Raw genomic sequence first — 16,488 nt, 5'->3', positions numbered from 1 at the left:
TGCAATATCAAACTGTCACCAAGCCAATTTTGTGTGTGTCACGCCAGGTATGAACCCAAGTTCTCCCCCTGGAAGCAACCAATGTCTTAGACCATCAGACCAAGAGGAGATTTCTTCTTGGTCCGAGGGCAGATTCTGGTTTTGAAGTTCGCAGGCGGGGCTACCTCGTCACACGACGCGTTCATGTCCGCTACATTCACCCTCCTTTGACCTCCTCCCCCATGAGAGACCGCACCACGTAGGGCGAAAAAGTAACACACAGGATATGAACCCGGATCTCCCACAATGGGAGCAACCAGCGTCTTAGCGTCTTAGAATTTCCAAGAGGAAATTCCCACTTGGTCCAAGGGCAGACACTGGTTTTGAAGATCGTAGGTGGAGCTACCGCATCACGTGACCATAACCGACTCATGTCCGCTACATGTTAATGTGTGACTTCTAAACCCAGAAGCGTCAAACAATAAAGCGATATTCTCAGAAAAGTCAACCCTTCGACAATGGAGAAGCAGCCGTATTACAATTTAATTTATTACATAATCACCAGTTGCATCATCATTGCCCTATTAGAATAAAGAACATGTTGTCTGTCTGCCTGTTCTGGGAGGGATCGAGCCAGACAGTAATGGCCAAATAAAGCCTGTTACCCAGACAGCACTTCCCCCCACGTCCAGAGATGATACCGTTTATGAATTAGCATACTGTACCTATGGCAACCGGCAACCTTTGTGAGATTCTTTCATAATGTTTGTACAGCCGTCACCCACCTGCTTTATTTAGCTTAGGGTGACTGATGGTGCAACGTGATACCTTCTCACTCTCTCTGATTCTCTCTCGAGGTGAAAGGGTGAACAGAAAGCACTCCAAAACATAATAAAAGGCCCTTTAGGATAACGATTTGGTTCGACAACTGTTGGAAGTGTGATTATGTGACTTGGAATCGTGATGATTTGCAAGAATCGGGTTTCTACATGTAGTTTGAGTGTTTTGTATTCATGTATTATTTGCTTGAAATATGCTTTTTTGTTGTAGAAGTAAAACTGTCTTTGAATTTATCATGTGTAAAATAAACTACAGTGCCAGTCAAAAGTTTGGACACGCCTACTCATTCAATGGTTTTTCGTTATTTTCACTATTTTTCATTGTAGAATAATAGTGAAGACATCAAAATTATGAAATAACACATATGGAATCATCTAGTAACCAAAGAAAGTGTTAGTCAAATCAAAATATATTTTATATTTGAGATTCTTCAAAGTAGACACCCTTTGCCTTGATGACAACTTTGCACACTCTTGGTATTCTCTCAACCAGCTTCATGAGTTGGTCACCTGGAATGCATTTCAATTAACTTGTGTGTAAGGGCTATTTGACCAAGAAGGAGAGTGATGAAGTGCCGCATCAGAGGACCTGGCCTCCACAATCACCCAACCTCAACCCAATTGAGATGGTTTGGGATGAGTTGAACCGCAGAGTGAAGGAAAAGCAGCCAACAAGTGCTCAGCATATGTGGGAACTCCTTTAAACTGTTGGAAAAGCATTCCTCATGTAACGGTTGTCGTCGGGAATGGAGGACCAAAACGCAGCAGGAATGTGGATGCTCAGCTTGTATTTATTTTCAATCAAGAGAACACCAAAATAACAAACAAAGAACGCACGAACAACAAAACAGTATTGTCAGGCTCACACATGCAAAACAAGAAACAATCTCCCACAAACACTTAACCAAACACATACCCATATATAGGACTCTCAATCAGAGGCAACTAGAAACCACCTGCCTCCAATTGAGAGTCCAACCCCAATAAACTAGACAAAGAAATACAAAAGACTAGAGACCACATAGAAATACAAACCTAGAACATAACCCCAAAAACCCGGAAATAATAAATCAAACACCCTACTACATAAAACACCACCCCGAACCACATAAACAAAATACCCTCTGCCACGTCCTGACCAAACTACAATAACAAATAACCCTTATACTGGTCAGGACGTGACACCTCATGAAGCTGGATGAGAGAATGCCAAGAGTGTGCAAAGCTGTCATCAAGGGAAAGGGTGGCTACTAAAACCTAAAATGTATTTGATTTGTTTAACACTTTTTTTTTGGTTACTACATGATTCCATATGTGTTATTTCATAGGTTTGATGTCTTCACTATTATTCTACAATGTAGAAAATAGTAAAAAGAAAGAAAGAAAAAACCTTGAATGAGTATCCTATAAATAAATGAAATCTATCAGCTTCAATCGGCACAATGCTTCTGCTGTTTACTTGTCAGTGTACCTTTGCTCCCATAATTTATATTTCCTTGTGTTGGTGTGGTTTTTGAGATTGCACAGTTGATTAGATACAGTATGTTTGCTCACATTTTATCCAAACGCAGTGCAAGGTGTAGTCAATTAACCTTTGTACATTCATTTAACTAATTTCTCACAAGGTGAAAACTATTTCTTTCCAATATATGATGAGAAAATATAATGTTTTGGTAATGAGCAATTTTAAGTGTACAGTGGCTCGCGAAAGTATTCACCCCCTTGGCATTTTTCCTATTTTGTTTCCTTACACCCTGGAATTAAAATAGATTTTTGGGGCGTTTGTATCATTTGATTTACACACCATGCCTACCACTTTGAAAATGCAAAATATTTTTATTGTGAAGCAAACAAGAAATTTGACAAACTGAAAACTTGAGCGTGCATAACTATCCCCCCCCCCCCCCAAAAGTCAATACTTTGTAGAGTCACCTTTTGCAGCAACTACAGCTGCAAGTCTCTTGGAGTATGTCTCTATAAGCTTGGCACATCTAGCCACTGGGATTTTTGCCCATTCTTCAAGGCATAACTGCTCCACTCCTTCAAGTTGGATGGGTTCTGCTGGTGTACAGCAATCTTTAAGTCATACCACAGATTCTCAATTGGATTGAGGTCTGGGCTTTGACTAGGCCATTCCAAGACATTTTAATGTTTCCCCTTAAACCACTTAAGTGTTGCTTTAGCAGTATGCTTAGAGTCATTGTCCTGCTGGAAGGTGAACCTCCGTCCCAGTCTCAAATCTCTGGAAGACTGAAACAAGTTTCCCTCAAGAATTTCCCTGTATTTAGCGCCATCCATCATTCCTTCAATTCTGACCAGTTTCCCAGTCCCTGCCGATGAAAAACATCCCCACAGCATGATGTTGCCACCACCATGCTTCACTGTGGGGATGGTGTTCTCGGAGTGATGAGAGGTGTTGGGTTTGCGCCAGACATAGCGTTTTCCTTGATGGCCAAAAAGCTCAATTTTAGTCTCATCTGACCAGAGTACCTTCTTCCATATGTTTGGGGAGTCTCCCACATGCCTTTTGGTGAACACCAAACATGTTTGCTTATTTTTTTCTGGCTACTCTTCCGTATAGCCCAGCTCTGTGGAGTGTAAGGCTTAAAGTGGTCCTATGGACATATACTCCAATCTCCGCTGTGGAGCTTTGCAACTCATTCAGGTTTGTCTTTGGTCTCTTTGTTGCCTCTCTGATTAATGCCCTCCTTGCCTGGTCCGTGAGTTTTGGTTGGTGGCCCTCTCTTAGCATGTTTGTTGTGGTGTCATATTCTTTCCATTTTTAAATAATGGATTCAATCGTGCTCTGGGGGATGTTCAACGTTTCAGATATTTTTTTATAACCCAACCCTGATCTGTACTTCTCCACAACTTTGTCCCTGACCTGTTTGGAGAGCTCCTTGGTCTTCATAGTGTTTGCTTGCTTGGTGGTGCCCCTTGCTTAGTGGTGTTGCAGACTCTGGGGCCTTTCAGAACAGGTGTATATATACTGAAATTGTGACAGATCATGTGACACTTAGATTGCACACAGGTGGACTTTATTTAACTAATTATGTGACTTTTGAAGGTAATGGGTTGCACCAGATCTTATTTAGGGGCTTCATAGCAAAGGGTGAATACTTATGCACGCACCACTTTTCCGTTTTTTTAAATTTTAGGAATTTTTTTAAACAAGTTATTTCTTTCATTTCACTTCACCAATTTGGACTATTTTGTGTATGTCCAGTATATGAAATCCAAATAAAAAAATCAATTTAAATTACAGGTTGTAATGCATCAAAATAGGAAAAACGCCAAGCGGGGTGAATACTTTTGCAAGGCACTGTATATTTGTAGAATATATTCACAGTACAAACCTCCTGACATGTCTTGCTTTCCATTTGATTGATCAACTAGTCAAAACAGGAGATTAGTTCATAAGGTTGTATTATGTATGTATTTTAATATTGCTATCTGGATATTGTGCCCAATATTTTACATTTGAGCACTTAGCTTTAATGAAAAAGGAACTACAATTGAAGCTAATGCTATGAAGCATGATTTAGAATATGAATAGTGGCAGAATGTATCTATACTTGTTTCTAAACAAATATTATGAATTATTCACGTTTCGGTTGAAAGAGAAACGAACATGATTGATAGGAGTCCGCTATAGGCCTCTCCCCCTTCCTCCTCTAACAATATGGATTAGATGGGTAATTCCTTTTGTCCCAATAACTCCTCCACTGTTCTATAAAAACAGATATATCCCAATTGGAACTACTGAGAACCCCTCTACCTTGCCACACTGCTACTCTTCTGCTTTGCTTGTCCCTTTTTTTTGTTTATATGAAACATAGTTTGCTCAGATTAAAAGGGTGACGATTTCACCCAGAGGCTGGTTGCTATGGAAATAGGTCTGCTGTAGCCATGATAGGCCATTCGTGTTTGATTAATTGGTTTTTCAATGCTTCTTGATTTGTGAAGACCCTTAAAGAGCAGCTCCACCGAAAATGGAAAAATAATGGATTTTTTTTTTGCTAAAGCTATTTCACCATGTTTGAGAAGTGGAGTGATGGTGTTTTAAATTATGATTTGAGGTTGGAAGGTTCTGTTTTGGATGGGGGAGGTTAGAGCATGGTTATTTTAAATGCAAAGGGAATGTCTTTGTTCAGGCAGCCTTTTGTTAGCAGCTGCCGAGGCAAAAAAAAAATCTAATGTCCTGTAAATATTCTTCGGTTTTTCAAAGCAGCCCAGAGTTCTCTACAACATTTCATTACCAGTACATTTTATTCTTATCAACCTACTGGGGCCAATTATGATTACAGAGCTGCAGAGCCTTCATCTCAGCGGCTCTACTTGTGTTTATCAAGATCTCATAATGTTAGGGCCCCTGTAATTTGATCTTTTTAGCACAGCGCTAATGTGTAATGTATTATTTAACTCATGAATGTTTAACAGTGCTAATAAATGCTAGTTCATCACTTTCTGATCTGTAAATTGCCAAACATTCCCCAGTTATGCTTGCGTTAAGGCCTGCTTTGGCTCGTCTATGTCCTGATAGAGTTTTTTTTTAAATGCTTTTGATGTTGTTATTTTAGAAGATCTGTTAGACTACTAAAAGTGTTACTTTAAGAAGGGGTTATGAGGACTGTCTCTTTAATCAGTTGAAAGCGTGTATCCTCCTTTAATGGGTTAACTTCCAACAATGAACTTAGCCAACATCTTTTTTTTCTCGTTGAATGACCAACCACAGTCATTTTAGTCTATAGGCTATTATTCCACAAGCATAGCTTTCAGTCTGAACCCTCCTGGTACTTAGTGAACAATCGAGTAAACGTTGCCCTAATAATGCTCTACAACGGCAAGACATCTCCCACCTTGCTTTGAAAGTCAAGTGGTTCAGTTGGTTTGGATTCTATTGGTTTGGATTGTAAATTCCAGGCAGGGACATCAGAGGGTGTTGACACAAGTCCACGGGTGGCAGTGCAGATCTCCATAAAAGAAAAACAGTTTCATGAATTCACAAGTAAGATAAAGGGAAAGATACAGTCTTTGAATAATGTTGGTGTGATGAATTATATGTTGTTCAAGGTCATTTGCACTGGAGGACTGCAATTGAAATTCAACACATCAAATTGTGCCTCAAAGCGCAATCAGATAAAAATGGCCCAAATAGTGCCAAGTTATTGGACGAACGCATGGTGTGTATTTCAGTCTTGACCGAGGAGAATGAAGATAAGTTTGCTTCTGACCAGTCCTAAGTAGAACAGTGGGACCAGTGAACCCGGAAGGGCACACTTCCTTTCTTTGACATCCTACCAACCGTTTGCCGTCATTAACGAAGACGTCAAGTTTTTGGGCAAATTGGGAATGTACAATTGGTAAAGTTAAGTAGTAAAGCTGGTCTTCTTCTCTCACCCAGATCCAGGAGATGACTCGCCACGACGGCTCACATTATGACCTCAGCCGTCACAACCCCCATCTGATAAACAGGTCACCTAGGATACTGTCCCACCACCCCATGAGCGCAATGTCCCAACTGAACTCTCAGGTTGGCCGGAGTGCACTTACCCATGGTTCTCCCTCACCTCCCGGAAGTAAATCAGCCACACCCTCTCCCTCGAGCTCTACACAGGAAGAGGAGATCGATTCCCACCATAAGGTACTGATGTGGCAATGCTTCTTTGATTTCGCTGAACCTAGGGAAAGTTAGGGTGTTTGGGTTGGTCGTGTTGGGTGTTGCCAGATGGAATGAACATTTGATTTTTTACATTACATTTTTTAGCAACGTGACTTGCGGTCACGTTGTGTAATGTGTGTATTGATGGCAGTATGACAGTGAATGTATGGCAATTATGCAACAAGCTACTCTGTGAGGTTTTAAGCGCAGTGGTGTCTCGATGCAAGCATACACATTTCCAATCTGATAGGTATTGGTGATTGCTTTGATTCATTTGTTTGTTTGCCCTCTTAGGACATGCCAATAACAGACCATCTTGTATTTTTTTAGATTGGCTTCGAATCCTAGTTCAAACTTAAAGATGCATTCTGCAGATATTGTTCCGCCATTTCCTGGTTGCTAAAATTATAATAGTTAGCCTAATTTCAGTTTATGTGACAAAACAAGCAAATATTATTGTATTTTCAGTTGTTTGAAGCAGGTGTACCAAAAAAAGAAAACTTAAAAGACGCAAAAACAAAACTTAAGAACAGGAAGCATAGAAATATAGCACATTGAACAGATCTACTTCTTAGACTTTCTTTCAATGAGAATGACAGATCTAAAACTCACATTTCTATGTGAATTTGGTTACGTCCCCCCAAAAGTTTAAAGCAATGCATCTTTTTATTTTCCCTTTGTTGCTTGCTGTCTAAATTATTTCATTTGAAATGTTCACGTAATGTGTGATTTGCTAAGAATCCATTATCACCATGTCATCTCCTTAATTTAATTTGCATATTGTTAATTGTCACGTCAAGAAAGGAAACGAAGAAGCAACTTCCCACACCATTTACAGTTATGTTGTTTTCCCTCAAACAATTGTGAAACAAATGTCAGATTCCCTTGTTGATTCTACTGCTTTATGAATGTTTACATATCTTGTATTGTTGTTGTTCGATGGGGGTTAATTTACAGAAGCTGTGTTCAGTTAATTATATTGCAGCAATGGCAACAGTAACACGTTTGGATGTTTTCGTATATAAGCCGTCTCTATAAGATGTCGTAGACAGAACATGAGACAACGTAGTGATGACCAAACAAAATCACTAGAAGCAGCAGTCTTCTATACTGTACATCATTGTCTTCCAGGGCTCTACACACCCATCAATAGATGTGTTTCTCCGTTGTGGGGTAAACGTGTGGAAAAGGACAGGGAAGCTTGAGGGAGTATACGTGTGCCTCAATCCCTCGATTGGAAAAGCACAGCTCTTTCATTTGAAACAAGGAAACAGGAATACATACTCATTAAAGTGGCATTCGTTTAATTTATGTAAATCCATACAACAAAGCATATAGAAATTACTCACCAATCAGGGCTCTCACTGGATTTGTTTTTCCTTTACCTGGGGGATTGGTAAAGAGGAACATGAATGTATAATTGAATCCGGGGGTTTCTATAGTCTTGTTGCATATTTATCAGCATCTGTAAGCACACGGTTAAAACAGCAAATGTTCTGAAAAACAATACTTTCTCCACCATACAAGTGCCCCGCTGTGCATGACTGTCCATGTATGAATAAAAAACGATTACTATCTCTCCCCTATCAGAATGTAATTCCATTTGCCTCCCTCCAATTTATTCAACATCCACATCAAAGCTAGTACAAACAGATGTGATTTCGAATAGTTTTTGCTCCATTGCACAAAAGTTGGAATCTATTATCTTAATGAAACTATGTGAGGAATGTACAGTTTTACTTAGTCCTGGAAGAAATGTTGCATTTGTGTTGTTTTGATAAATAATTTTTGACAATGTAAACGATGTATTGTTGACAAAGCAGCTTCAATCGGAATAGATAATGGTAAATTAGATAAGACTAGACATATGATTTTGACTCAGTTTCTGTTCATGGAGTACAATTCAAAACAAGAGAGTATTAATAGTATCATACTGTAAATACATGTATTTGAACAAAGTTGTGTTTTTATTGTTGAATTTTTTTGTACTTTTTTGTGATATCCAATTGGTAATTACAGTCTTCTCCCATCGCTGCAACTCCCGTACGGACTCGGGAGAGGCGCAGGTCGAGAGCCATGTGTCTTCCGAAACACGACCCTGCCAAGCCGCACTGCTTCTTGACACACTGCTCACTTAACCCGGGAGCCAGCCGCACCAATGCGTCGGAGGAAACACTGTGCAACTGGCGACTGTGTCAGAATGCATGCGCCCAGCCTGCCACAGGAGTCGCTAGAGCGTGATGGGACAAGGACATCCCGGCCGGCCAAACCCTCCCCTAACCTGGACGACGCTGGGCCAATTGTTTGCCGCCTCATGGGTCTCCCATTTGTGGCCGGCTGCAGCACAGCCCAGGATCAAACCCCGATCTGTAGTGACGCCTCAAGCACTGCGAGCAGTGCCTTAGACAGCTGCGCCACTCGGGAGGCCCCAACGGTTGTTTGTTTGATGTTAACAGGTTTAAATGGTTACATTGAATGTTTATGAGAATTCTAAATTAAAATATATTCGGCACCGCAAATATTTGTTGTTTTCAATTTGATTTGACTGTGGATGTCTCAATAACTCGGGATTGATTCAATTAAGCTGTCATTATGACGAAAACGCTCATCGCAAAAATGCACACTTTCATTAAAGTCAAACTGAGTTTTATTTTGCTTTTCGTTGCAAACGTTCATAAACATTATTGTCTATTACCCTAGTAAGTCATACTTGCAACAAGGGCGCTATTCTTACACTTGACTGGCAACTCGTATCTCTTGATGGTAGGGATGCAAACTTGTTTTAGCTGTCTGGTGGGCATCGACATGGATGAGTTGGCACACTGACTTTGTCCATTGGTCTATGAGAGGCAGTGAAACTTTACCAATCTAAGGAGCCTGTGCACTGGGACGTGAAGTAGAGGAGTGGAAAGCATCTAGTCACTGTGTGCTGTTGATCTTCTCATGTAGTAAAGAAGTGTATATATAAAATGGCGGAAACAAGTGGCATCATACCAAGTCTGATAGCCTACTATTACTATCGAAAGGGAACAGTTGAGGTTTACTGCAATTCTTGTGTGTGTAATACATTCTCTTTGAGTGAGCAGTTGTCTTATTGTACGGAACTACAAAGTTCAGTCTCCAAACAATGCTAGAAAGACACGAGGGACAAATTAATAAAGTAGAACCCTGTTGTCGTTTTTTTTTTGATTGTCTTCCAGATCACCGGCGAGAAGCGGCCATCCTCGGAGATGATGAAGCCCAAGCCCAAACCGCAGAAGAAGAAGAAGAAAAAGGACCCCAACGAGCCAAACAAGCCTGTGTCAGCCTACGCCCTCTTCTTCAGGGACACCCAGGCGGCCATTAAGGGCTCCAACCCCAACGCCACCTTCGGGGACGTGTCCAAGATAGTGGCTTCTATGTGGGATAGCCTGGGGGAGGAGGCAAAACAGGTACACATACCAATAAATACATGGGTATAGACACACACCAACATACAGTGGCGAGAAAAAGTATGTGAAACCTTTGGAATTACCGGGAGTTCTTCATAAATTGGTCATAACATTTGATCTGATCTTCATCTATGTCACAACACTAGACAAACACTGTCTGCTTAAGCTAATAACACACAAACAATTATATGTTTCCATGTCTTTATTGAACACACCGTGTAAACATTCACAGTGTTGGGTGGAAAAAGTATGTGAACCCTTTCATTTAATAAATGGTTGATCCTCCTTTGGCAGCAATAAACTCAACCAAACGTTTCTGTAGTTGCGGATCAGACCTGCACAACGGTCAGGAGGAATTTTTAACCATTTATCTTTACGAAACTGTTTCAGTTCAGCAATATTCTTAGGATGTCTGGTGTGAACTGCTCTCTGAGATCATGCCACAGCATTTTAAATCAGGTTGAAGTCAACACTCTGACTGGGCCTCTCCTGAAGGCATATTTTCTTCAATTGAAGCCATTTTTTGTTGATTTACTTCTGTTTTGGGTCGTTGTCCTGTTGCATCACCCAACTTCTATTGAGCTTCAATTGGCAGACATATATCCTTACATTCTCCTGCAAAATGTCTTGATAAACTTGGGAATACATTTTTCCGTCGATGATAGCAAGCTGTCCAGGCCCTGAGGCAGCAAAGCAGCCGCAAACCATGATGCTCCCTCCACCATACTTTACAGTTGGGATGAGGTTTTGATGTTGGTGTGCTGTGCCTTTTTTTCTCCACACATAGTGTTGTGTGTTCCTTCCAAACAACTCAACTTTAGTTTAATCTGTCCACAGAATATTTTGCCAGAAGCGCTGTGGAACATCCAGGTGCTCTTTTGCTAACTTTTTTTGGACAGCAGTGGCTTCTTCTGTGGTGTCCTGCCATGAACACCATTCTTGTTTAGTGTTTTACGTATCGTAGACTCGTCAACAGAGATGTTACCATGTTCCAGAGATTTCTGTAAGTCTTTAGCTGACACTCTAGGATTCTTCTTAACTTCATTGAGCGTTCTTTACTGTGCTCTTGCAGTCACCTTTGCAGGACAGCCACTCCTAGGGAGAGTAGCAACAGTGCTGAACTTTCTCCATTTATAGACAATTTGTCCTACCGTGGACTGATGAACATCAATGTTTTTAGAGATACCTTTGTAACCCTTTCCAGCTTTATGCAAGTCAACAATTCTTAATCTTAGGTCTTCTGAGATCTCTTTTGTTCACATCAGGCAATGCTTCTTGTGAATAGCAAACTCAAATTTTGTGAGTGTTTTCCTGACTAGCTTCAGGAAAAGTCATTAGCCTAGGGGTTCACATACTTTTTCCAACCTACACTGTGAATGTTTAAATTATGTATTCAATATAGACAAGAAAAATACCATAATTTGTGTGTTATTAGTTTAAGCACACTATGTTTGTCTATTGTTGTGACCAAGATGAAGATCAGATTCAATTTTATGACAAATTTATGCAGGAATACAGGTAATTCCAAAGGGTTCACCTACTTTTCCTTGCCACTTTACATGCAACCTTACACACATTTGTGACTCACAACCTGGATTCGGTCTTATGTAGCAACATTTTAAATTGTGTTTTTTACATTATATAAAAGTAGAGACTCAGAGCTGCAAAATGGTACAGTTGAAGTTGGAAGTTTACATACACCTTATCCAAATACATTTAAACTCAGTTTTTCACAATTCCTGACATTTAATCATAGTAAAACTTCCCTGTCTTAGGTCAGTTAGGATCACCACTTAATTTTAAGAATGTGAAATGTCAGAATAATAGTAGAGAATAATTTATTTCAGCTTTTATTTCTTTCATCACATTCCCAGTTGGTCAGAAGTTTACATACACCTAATTAGTATTTGGTAGCATTGCCTTTAAATTGTTTAACTTGGATCAAACATTTTGGGTAGCCTTCCACAAACTTCCCACAATAAGTTGGGTGAATTTTGGCCCATTCCTACTGACAGAGCTGGTGTAACTGAGTCAGGTTTGTAGGCCTCCTTGCTCGCACATGCTTTTTCAGTTCTGCCCATACATTTTCTATAGGATTGAGGTCAGGGTTTTGTGATTGCCACTCCAATACCTTGACTTTGTTGTCCTTAAAACCTCTTGGGGATAGAATCCCACTGACGGGATTGCTAGCATGGCGCAAAATTCAAAACAGCAAAAATCTAATAATTTCAATTTCTCAAACAATCAACTATTTTACACCATTTGAAAGATAAACATCTCCTTAATCGAACCACATTGTCCGATTTCAAAGAGGCTTTACGGCGAAAGCATAAAGTTAGATTATGTTAGGAGAGTACATAGCCAAAAAAGTACACAGCCATTTTCAATTTAAGGACAGGCGTCACCAAAAACAGAAAACCAGCTAAAATTATGCACAAACCTTTGACAATCTTCATCAGATGACACTCCTAGGACATTATGTTAGACAATACATGCATTTTTTGTTCTATCAAGTTCATATTTATATCCAAAAACAGCATTTTACATCGGTGCGTGTCGTTGAGAAAATGTGTCTCCCCCAAAACTGCCAGTGAATTTACAAAAAATACTCATTATAAAACGTGGTTAAAGTATTAAACTGTTATTCAAAGAATTATAGATTAACATCTCCTGAATGCAACCGCATTGACAGATTTCAAAATAAATTGACTTGGAAAGCACACTTTGCAATAATCTGAGTACTCTGCTCAGAAAAATACACTACGCAATACAGATAGCCGCCATGTTGGAATCATCTACAATCATAAATAACATTAGAACTATTCCCTTACCTTTAATAATCTTCATCAGAAGGCGATCCCAGGTCCACAACAAATGTTGTTTTTTTCGATGAAGTTCATAATTTATGTCCAAATAACTCCATGTTGTTCCGTGTTGTTAGCGCGTTCAGTAGGCTACTCAAAATGTAGGGCGCGGGAGGGAAAAGTCACAACGAAAAGTTTAAAAAAAAATCTATTTACGTTCGTTCAAACATGTCAAACGTTGTTTAGCATCAATCTTTAGGGCCATTTTTAACGTGAAACATCAGTAATATTTCAACCGGACCTTTCCTGTGTCTTGAAAAACGTTTGGAATACAAGGTCTCATCTCACATGAACGCGCAATAATGAAGTGACGACATCCCAGGGACATCAACTTCCCTTCCTTCTCATCCGGTCTCTGTTCATCATAGACGCTTCAAACAACTTTATAAAGACTGTTGACATCTAGTGGAAGCCATAGGAAGTGCAAAATGAATCCTTTATCACTGTGTGTTTTATTGGCAATGACTCGAAAATAGTACAGCCACAAGATTTTCATTTCCTGCTTGAATTTTTTCTCAGGTTTTTGCCTGCCATATGAGTTCTGTTATACTTAGAGACACCATTCAAACAGTTTTAGAAACTTCAGAGTGTTTTCTATCCAAATCTACTAATAGTATGCATATTCTATTTTCTGGGCCAGAGTAGTAACCTGTTTAAATTGGGTAGATGTCCTAACCGACTTGCCAAAACTATAGTTTGTTAACAAAGAAATGTGTGGAGTGGTTGAAAAATTAGTTTTAATGACTCCAACCTAAGTGTATTTAAACTTCCGACTTCAACTGTACATCATACACTGCATTTGTGGAACAATGGGAAAGTAATTCTGTTTTGAAAGTCAACTTGTAAACTCACTTTTGAGAAAGTCACCTTTGAATGTTTTGCTATCTACAGTAGTGAAGAGCTCTCCTTTGTCTACACCCATTCAGCATCGTTCACACCCTGACCCTAAGCTTTAGCCCCACCCATCTCGTTTCGCTCTTGAAGCGCACACTTGACGCTCTGGCCGATGATTTGTTTACCTCTGGATAACATGAAAACGGCCTAACCAGCTCTTCTGGCAACAATTTCATTAAGCTTTTTTGCAGACGTTTACTGACACCGGCCATATTCAACGGGTGTTGTACACACATCACATAACGTTAGCTAACGAGTCAGCCAGCCAAAGTTAGCTAGTTAAACAATAAACAGTGCCAACAATGCCACAGTGCTGGGAGCTAAACAACCATGTTCAATGTTAGCTAGCTAACATTAGGCTCTAACTAGAACAGCACACAGCTCTGGGAAACTAATAATAACGTCAGCTAGGGAGCCAGCCAGCCAATAATATCTGAAAATATAACATTAGCTAGCTAATGCTAGACTATCTTACCTGTATACATCATTGTGCATGGATGCGCCTCGCATTTTTTACGTTCAAATGGCTCTCCTGTTAAGTCGTGACATAAGCCTAGTTTCCTGAATCGAGTCACATTTCAAAACTGGAGGATGAAGTTTCACGGCTCCAAAATTAGGGCATAATAGCATTCCTGATGTAATAAAATTCACTTTAACTCTATAAAACGTTGACAAACATACAGTGGCATCAGAAAGTACTCATGCCCCTTGACTTATTCCACATTTTGTCTTGTTTCATCTCCTCCATCTACACACAATACCCCATAATGACAAAGGGAAAACATGTTGTTAGACATTTTAGCAAATGTATTGAAAATTAAATACAGAAATATCTCATGTACGTATGTATTCACACCCCTGAGTCAATACTTCATAGAAGCACCTTTGGCGGCGATTACAGCTTTGAGTCATGTTGGGTGTCTGTATCAGCTTTGCACATCTGGGTTTGGGGATTTTCATTCTTCCTTGGAGATTTTCTCAAGCTCTGTTAAGTTAGATGGGGAGCAGTGATGAATAGCAATCTCCAAGTCTTTCCACATATACAAGTTTGGGCTTTGTCTGGGCCACTCAAGGACTTTCACATTCTTGTTCTGAAGCCATTCCAGCATTGCTTTGGCTGTATGCTTGGGGTCATTGTCCTGTTGGAACGTACATTTTTGCCCCAGTCTAAGGTCATTTGCACTCTGAAGCAGGTTCTCATCAAGGATTTGCCTGTATTTGGCTCCATTCATTGTTCCCTCTATCCTTACTAGTCTCCCAGTCCCTGCTGCTGAAAAGCATCCCCATAGCATGATGCCGCCACCATGCTTTCTCCGGACAAAGCGCTCAAATTTTTGACTCATGAGACCACATAATATTTTGCATTATGCTCTAAGTCTTTCACGTGCCTTTTTGCAAATTCCAGGCGTGCTGCCATGTTCCTTTTTCTCAGGAGTGGCTTCCGTCTGGCCACCCTCCCATAAAGCCCAGATTGGTGATTGGTGAAGTGCTGTAGAGACTGTTGTCCCTCTGGCAGGTTCTCCCATCTCAGCCAAGGAACTCTGTAGTTCTGTCAAAGTGGTCATTGGGTTCTTGGTCACCTCCCTGTCCAAGGTCCTTCTTGCACAGTTGCTCAGTTTGGTTGGACGGCAAGCTCTAGGAAGAGTCTGGGTACATCATTTTTCAATTTCCCAATGATGTGCTCTTGGAAGCTTTCAACACTCTACAAATAGTTGTATATCCTCATCATAATTCTATCTTGGAGATCTACGGACAGTTCCTTGGACTTCATGGTATAGTTTCTTCTCTGACATGCACTGTCAACAGTGGGGCGTTATATAGACCAGTATGTTTCTTTCAAAATCATGTCCAAACAATTGAATTGGCCACAGGTGAACTCCAATCAAGGTTTAGTGACATCTGAAGGATGATCAAAGGAAATTGGATGCACCTGAGATCAATTTGGAGTGTCATAGCAAAGGGGTGTGACTACTTATGTAAAGGAGATATTTCAGTATTTAATTTTCAATAAATTGGCAAAACCTTTATGGTGTATTGTGTGTAGAAGGGTAAGAGATAAACAATCTATTTAATACATTTTGAATTCAGGCTGTAACACAGCAAAATGTGGAATAAGTCAAATGGTATGAATACTTTCTGAAGGTACTGTATATCCATATCAGTCAAACAAAGTCTAAATGTTCCAACACAACATATCACAACATAAAGGTACTGTACAGGCAAGGCCAACCTTCACTTCAGATGGTTTGTTCAAGCTAGAGCCATAGAGGCCTACAGTATAACTAAGCAACAGCGTATTTACCATAATCACAATGTAGTTAAATGTAAGTCAACAGTTATCTCCCACCACGACCTCACACGTCTGTCAGAACAGAAGCACCACAGAAACTCCTGTCAAAAGAAAGACATTTCATATTTACACAGTAATCACAGAAAACAATAGGTAAACACACAACAAACGCATCTTAGTTTTGTTACGGCCATAGAGGTGTAGGCAGAATAAAGGCACATGTCAAAGAAAAAAATATATCTCATTTGTAGTCACAAGTATTGGTACATAGTTCACTCCAAAATCAAAGCTTGATTTGAACTATCTTTGAATTGTGGAATATGCATAGGTCCCGTTGCAGTATCGTTTCCATGGATTCAGTTATTTCTCTGTAAAATGGCTTTCACTGTGACATATTGCACCATATGAATTGCACCATAGAATGTACCATATGCTTATGTGATGCGTGGTGTGTATGATGGAACAATGGGTTGTTCATAAGTGCATACTCAATGTCAATGTCATTATTACAGATCGATTACAATGGCAA

General features: G+C 39.9%; 1 protein-coding gene across 9 annotated transcripts in view; it reads left to right on the top strand.

The window, feature by feature from the left end:
- Nucleotides 1–16,488, top strand: part of LOC106565275 (TOX high mobility group box family member 2) — a 142,722-nt gene that overhangs the window by 105,195 nt on the left and 21,039 nt on the right. For 8 of the 9 annotated variants that reach the window (XM_045691419.2, XM_045691418.2, XM_045691417.2 and 5 more), the window contains 2 exons: nucleotides 6,223–6,462; nucleotides 9,681–9,911. In XM_045691419.2, coding sequence (XP_045547375.1) covers nucleotides 6,223–6,462; nucleotides 9,681–9,911 — 471 coding nt within the window. The remainder of the gene's footprint in view (nucleotides 1–6,222; nucleotides 6,463–9,680; nucleotides 9,912–16,488) is intronic. The other variant, XM_014132206.3, reaches the window with a different exon arrangement.

The sequence above is a fragment of the Salmo salar genome, chromosome 12 (assembly GCF_965601325.2).
Source record: "Salmo salar chromosome 12, fSalSal1, whole genome shotgun sequence".
Lineage (NCBI taxonomy): Eukaryota > Metazoa > Chordata > Actinopteri > Salmoniformes > Salmonidae > Salmo > Salmo salar.
This window is presented reverse-complemented; position numbering and strand designations above follow the sequence as displayed.